The sequence below is a fragment of the Lactuca serriola genome, chromosome 5 (genome assembly GCF_051521515.1).
Source record: "Lactuca serriola cultivar US96UC23 chromosome 5, Lser_US96UC23_V15, whole genome shotgun sequence".
Classification (NCBI taxonomy): Eukaryota; Viridiplantae; Streptophyta; class Magnoliopsida; order Asterales; family Asteraceae; genus Lactuca; species Lactuca serriola.
Genome location: NC_136412.1, coordinates 149,419,914 through 149,426,791, shown reverse-complemented (window position 1 = coordinate 149,426,791; position 6,878 = coordinate 149,419,914). Strand labels below are relative to the sequence as shown.

At 41.0% G+C, this 6,878-nt stretch overlaps 1 protein-coding gene across 1 annotated transcript; it reads left to right on the top strand.

Moving 5' to 3' along the window:
• The first annotated feature begins 211 nt into the window (after positions 1-211).
• LOC145053091 (trihelix transcription factor GT-3b-like) lies at positions 212-1,639 on the top strand. Its single transcript, XM_079001071.1, has 2 exons — positions 212-679; positions 827-1,639. The coding sequence occupies exons 1-2, from the start codon at positions 362-364 to the stop codon at positions 1,412-1,414; spliced, it is 906 nt and encodes a 301-aa protein (XP_078857197.1). The 5' UTR covers positions 212-361; the 3' UTR covers positions 1,415-1,639.
• Positions 1,640-6,878: the final 5,239 nt, after the last annotated feature.

Below are 6,878 nucleotides of genomic sequence, written 5' to 3'. Positions count from 1 at the left end.
ATAAGAATCACAAACTAAAAGAAAAAAAAAATCGATAATATTTACTATTTTTTACATTTAATCTTTAAAGTTACTGATTTGATACCTAACCCCTAACCTAAATAATAATATATATCAATAAATATGTTCTTATTTGGACCGGTTTTTTCAAACACATAAACCAGTAAATAGAAAACTTTGGCAATATCATATGCCTAACAGTCAACTCACAAAAACGCTTTCTTGACTTTTTTTCCGGCGAAAACCTCTCCATTAGCCGCCGCTGTAATCGGAGTAGAAGAACCAAAACCACCCTAACAATGCCTTGCACAAACTACACAATCGAAATCCGCAATTTCTGAACTGAATTTATCAAAAAGATATGTATGTTGGTGGCGGAGGAAGCGATAACAATGAAGCCCTAAATCAACTGAGCCAGATGATGATGATGAATGCTCCGACGCCCCCACCGGTGATGGCGGAGGAGTTTCCGAGAAGGGACGAGAGGGTACCGATGTGGAGCCAACAGGAGACGAGGGACTTGATTGCGATTCGTGGGGAGTTGGAAAGGGATTTCACCATGGCGAAACGAAACAAGAGTCTCTGGGAGGTTGTTGCTGCGAAGATGAAGGAGATTGGGTATAGAAGGACTCCTGATCAGTGTAAATGCAAGTGGAAAAACCTCGTTAATCGGTATAAGGTATAATAAGCTTTTTACTCGATTTCCCTGATACAAATCTCTCAAATTACTTGTTATTGGAAGTGATCTTAAGAACCCTAATTTGGGATATCTTTTAGATTTTCCCGATTTCAAATTCTGTGGTCTAAATTTCAAATCTTGAATCAGGGAAAGGAGACATCGGATCGAGATAACAACCGATCATTCCCGTTCTTCGATGATCTGCATGCACTATTCACAGAAAGATCAAATAAAACCCCACAAACGCCTTTCGATCCGGAACTCACATCGAGCCAATCGAGAAAAAGAGTTGCAGGAATCGGTGGTTCTTATCAATCCATGGAAGAAGAAATATCTGATGACGAAGATGAATATGAAGATGAGGAAAACAAGGTTACGAAAGTCACGATTCCTCCAAGAAAGAAACCCGAAAGGGAAAAGCGGGCCAGACCTCCGACTCCGACTCCGAGTCCAAAATCCATGGACCCAGTTCGTGAAATTCTCCATGATTTCTTCCAACAGCAGAAAGTTATTGACATGCAGTGGCGGGAGTTGATGGAGAAACATGCTTATGAAAGACAGGTGTTTGAGCAGGAATGGCGGCAGTCAATGGAGAAGCTTGAAGTTGAGAGGATGAAGATGGAGGAGTTGTGGAGGGAGAAGGAAGAACAGAGAAGAACGAGAGAAGAGGGTCGGGCAGAGAGACGAGATGCACTTTTGACTGCATTACTTAACAAACTTGTTCATGAGCATTGATCACTGAGCAAATGATCGGGAAAATTAATGATCTTTAAAGGTTTATGCTTTTTTTTATAGTAATCTATGGTACATATAAGTAGCTTAGCTTCGATCGAATTCAGCATGTTACTCAATGAACATAGAGGAAAACTTAAGATTAGATGGTTACTCATAATGTTGGTATACCCAGGTTTTTTTTTTTAGCTATTTAACATCTATACAATATCAGAGCTTATTTGTCCAGTTTTTTCCCCAGTTAAGTAAAAAAAACTGACTTAGCATAGTATGATACTAAGGTGGTGTTTGTTTTTTAAGAAGGTAACATGTCTTTAGTCTTTTTTTATGTTTGCGGAATAAGATACATACCAAAAGTTTTTTTTTTAGTGTTCATAAAAAATGTTTGTTTTTTAAAGTCTTCATAATGTTTGCGGAATAAGATACATACCTGGGTGTGGGTGTGGGTGTTGGCGGTGGCGGTGGTGGTGGCGGCGTCGGAGGTAAGGATGTCAAGTGTCAATGGGACCAACCTCCCCCGCCCCCGAATCCCCCATTATCCCAGCCCCCGATCCCGCCCCCGTTTTCCCATTTCATGGGTTTAAAAATGACTTTTTATGCTAAAATAATGTTATAGTTTTCCATAATTTTAAAAACTTAAAATCTAATGTTTTAGTATCTCAAAAATTACAAAAAACAACATTACAGATATAAAATACAACACTATCTAAAATGTATGATTACAATTGAAAACAAAGATCAATTTAATAGAAAACAAATTAAATTTGGATCATAAAAATCCATGAAGAAGCCAACACCATTTCAACGTGTTTTTGCACCATTTTACTCGGAGTGTAGCATCATTATTAGTATAACAAACTAATTTAACGGTGAAGGAGTTATTTAATCACCAAATGATTTCAAATATCATACAAATAAGATAAAAATATTAAGGGGGTGTTTGGATTAGCTTATTTATGGTGGGAATAAGCAATAAGCAATGGAGGAGATGCTTATTAAAATTAGCTTATTTATTTAGCTTATTCCTAACACAATAAGCTGATTTTTAAGAATTTTATCCAAACACTTAAACTTAGCTTATTGTGGTCGGAATAAACAATAATTAATAAGCACCCTCTTTTTTTTTCCTATCCAAACACCCCCAAAGAACATGCTTCTTTTACCATGATCCTAAATTCAATGTACTCATATACAACTACTATTTGCGGGATGCTTATAATGTGTTACAAGAGGTGGCATGGGCCAAAATGACAGATTGTTGCATCTTCCATGGCTAATCTTTGTTTCAACAAGAGCGTGTCAATATCAATATATGATTGATGGAGTAAAAGCATAATCAACAACAGAACAGACTCAAAAATCATCACATTATCAATATAAACTAGAAATTCAGAAGCCTAATCCTGATTATTAACCACACACACACACACACACACACACACACACACACACACACACACACACACACACACACACACACATATATATATATATATATATATATATATATATATATATATATATATATATATATATATATATATATAAACTACAATTTCATATAAACAAGAAATCGAAAGTCTAAATCAATAATGTCATAAACAAAAACTAGAAATCAAAAGTTTTACGTGATTATTAACCACATATATAAACTAGAATTTTATATAAACGGGAATCTAGATTACCGGAGGTGGAGATGAAATCAGCTATTCCTCGTCAATAGACGAAAACGGAAGGTGGATGATGGCAGGCGGAAGGCAGCAGGGGGCAGAGGGTGAATACAAAGCTCAAGAATCAACGATTGATTAGTCGTGGTATTTTGATATTCTCGTCATTCGATTGCTACTGTGGAGAGTGAAGACGAAGGCTGACGAAAGTCGCAAGTCGGAAGTTGTCATTGGCAAAGTGAAGAAGGTTAGAAGCGTGAAGCCATGAATGGGTTTTGTTTCTCTATCTCTTCTATGATATAGGTGTCCCTAAAGGAAGTGTTCACTCCCAACCCCGACCGTGAAAACAAAACGAGGTTTAATCCCCCCCACCCACCCAATAATTTTTTTTAAAATAGTCTCGTATGGAATTTAGGTCTCACGAGACTTTTTGGCATCCCTATATGAAATGCTTAAATGATCTTTTATTATTATTAAAATGAGTTTATTAGGATTTAGGAATTTTATGTTTAACCTTACGAGACAAATTACATCTAGAATCACCAAGCTAAGGTGTTGATCAAAACTAAATTCATGATATGATGATCATGTTAATTATTAATATGCACGAGATATTTTTACAATGATTAATCTACGATTCTATACTAAAAATATTTTACTAAAATCATCTACACTGTAACGTCCCAATTTTCAAGACTAAAAATTTCTTTTATAAAACATTACTTAAAACACATTTATCAATCTATAACATAATCAGAGTATTAATTCCAAAACATATTTTCATTATCAGAGTAAAACATTCTCAGGTTGTCTAATCTATGGTGTGTGCCATGCGATCACCCGAGCTCTTCCCTCCACTACCGAAAGTACCTGAAACCAAAACTGAAAACCGTAAACACGAAGCTTAGTGAGTTCCCCAACCTACCACATACCAAACACATAATCGCAAACCACAAGTACTGGGTCACGCCCTCTACCTCGGGCCTCGCCCGCTACAACAGGCCCTGCCTGGCTTCGAGCCTCGCTCGGATATAGATCTGTTTCACTTAGGCCTTGCCCGCTAACGTATACTAACACATAAACATATCACAACACATAAGCTAAACAATACTACTGAATCATGTTCTAAGGCCTCGCCTATCTTGGACCTCTTCCCTGTCCTGCTACTGTTGAGTCATGGAACCCCGTCCACACTCCTACTGATAGTGAGATACGGGCCCGACCCACACTCACTCTTTTCCTAACTTGGGCCTCGCCCCTGCTCTGCTACTAATGAGATATGGAACCCCGTCCACACTCTGCTGTTGGTGAGATACAGGACCTCGCCCGTACTCACCTCCCTACCAGGCTCATACAAGTATCACACAGACAACAAGTATACTCTATCATGCAAACCATTCCTAGGCACCCGCCCGCTATCAATGTACCTTGGTCCCAAATATCATACTAGCATACAGTGCCTAGGGCTAACCCCCGGGTCTTCCTACTCGTAACTACATGGGTCGGCATTGTGGCCTTAGACCCATCCACACAAAGGGAAACTCACCTGGTACTGCTGAACTTGATGGTAATCCCTCTGGCCACTGTCTGACAACTCTCTCTGAACTGCTGCTCCACTAGCTCCTCGAGCTACCAATATCAATATAACACTTAGTCTAACTGTCCTCCGAAAGTCAACTAAGTCCACTCTGGTCAAAGTCAAAGTCCTGGTCAAAGTCAACCTTCCAAGTCAACCCTACTCGCCGAGTCTGCCTACCGACTCGCTGAGTTCATATGCTTAGAATCCTTTCATTCGCGACTCGACTCGCCGAGTCAGCCCCTGACTCGCCGAGGATTTCCGAGTCCTGTCCTGTCCAACTCACTGAGTCCCCACTCAACTCACTGATCTGAGTCTTAACTCGAAGGGTTTGGGGTTTCGCGACTTGACTCGCTGAGTCCAAGAACAGACTCGCCGATTCCAAGGCAATCTTCAACAGACTCGCCGAGTTATTCATCCAACTCGTCGAGTTCATCTCCATCTTCATACTACTCGTCGAGTCCACTCGAAGGACTCGCCGAGTCTATTCAGTCCTTCATATATTCAGAGGCTTTTGAGTCATACATGGACTCCAAACTGTAGATCCACTCTTCTAAAGCCTATTCCTCACGTAAAGTGGCAAACTTTACGTGTAGCTAAGGAGATCTAGGCTCAAAGCACTATAAACTAGGGTTTAAGACAAAGAGACTTTACAATCAACCCATAGACTGATGCTTTATGATTCTCTAGGCCAAGATACACTTAGATCTGAAGTAGCAACTTCAAATATGGGCTTCTAACTCGAAATGGTTCTTACACTTGCCCTAAAAGCCCCAAATCTCATGTTAAAGGTTGATCTATATGCAAAGGAGTGAAGGTAGCGACTCATTACCTTCAAATGCTCTGGAAAATCCCACAAACTCTGGATCTACTTCCAATCCTTGAATCCCCAATGGTTCCCTTCTTCCTTCTTCCTTCAAATCACCCAAAATGGCAAGAAAGCTTGAATGTGCAACAATGGAGGTTTAGGGTTTCGTATTATGGATAAGAGAGGCTATAAGGAACCCTAAGGGAGAGAATGAGATACTTAAATAGTGCACAAAGTCCCAGATTTAGGGTTTCTCTCTTCAGATCGGACTCGCCGAGTCCTCTTTGCCGACTCGGCGAGTCCTCTTTGCCGACTCGCCGAGTCGGTTACTTAATCGATCCCCCGGATCCCGCTCCAACTCGTCGAGTTCCTCCCTGGACTCAACGAGTTGAACCTTTGACTTAGGGTTTTCTTTCCTTTCTTTGCCTTTCTAATTTTGAGTGTTACAACTCTCCCTCACTTAAACTAAACTTCGTCCTCGAAGTTCGCTATGGCCAACTGACCTATGATCTGCCTCCAACACTCTATCTGGGAAACCTATCACCCGTTGGCTACCTCTGCTGGCCTTTCGCCTGACCATTCTGACTATCATTAACCTTGCAGATAATATTCTCGGGTCCACCCTCACCCTGACCATCCTGTGAACACAACTTACTCAACTGACAATCCTTCTGGTACTCCCCAAGTACCTACGCTGAACCTCTCGGGGTTTACTTCTCCTTTCCTCATGCATTCTCTGGCCTTCCCAAGGCAACTTACCATAGCTAAAAACTTCCTCTATTTCTTGTGAAGAACATACTCTTCACGGTATCCTTTGCTCTATCCACTCCCAGTGCTAGTTCTACTGTCGGTATACACCGAATACTTCTTACTTCCATAACTTAGTGCTAAGCACCCGTCCCAGCGGATGGATCAGATAATCCTTCAAGTAATAGGTTCACCCCTACAACGGTTAAGACTCATACGAGAGCTGCGCAACGAGGTCAAACCCTCTCCTCTGAGATTATCCAACCCTGTTATAAGAGGCGTAGCACCCTCGGTCAACTTGCTACCTCTTACCATACTTTCTTTATCGCTACTACCACTTACTGGAAATTCTATTACCCTCATCTGCCTACCGGATGCACTAAGACCACCCTGGTCCCACTAACCTGCCAATATTTGGGTTGACCGGACCCCCACCGGTTACTACACCCCAACGCAATCTCCTAGTCGCTCCCAACGACTTCTGAATATACTTCGACTATCTATAATTGTTCTATCTATTCTGCCACCCTGGCACTACAAGTCCTAGGATCCTCGATCCCCTATCTTGACACTACGGTTCCTACCAGGTCTCACCTGCACTGCTATAAACTCACGTGCCTCGCCCATGGGTCTCACCCGTCTATAACCTCAAGTGGTCTATTCCTCTAG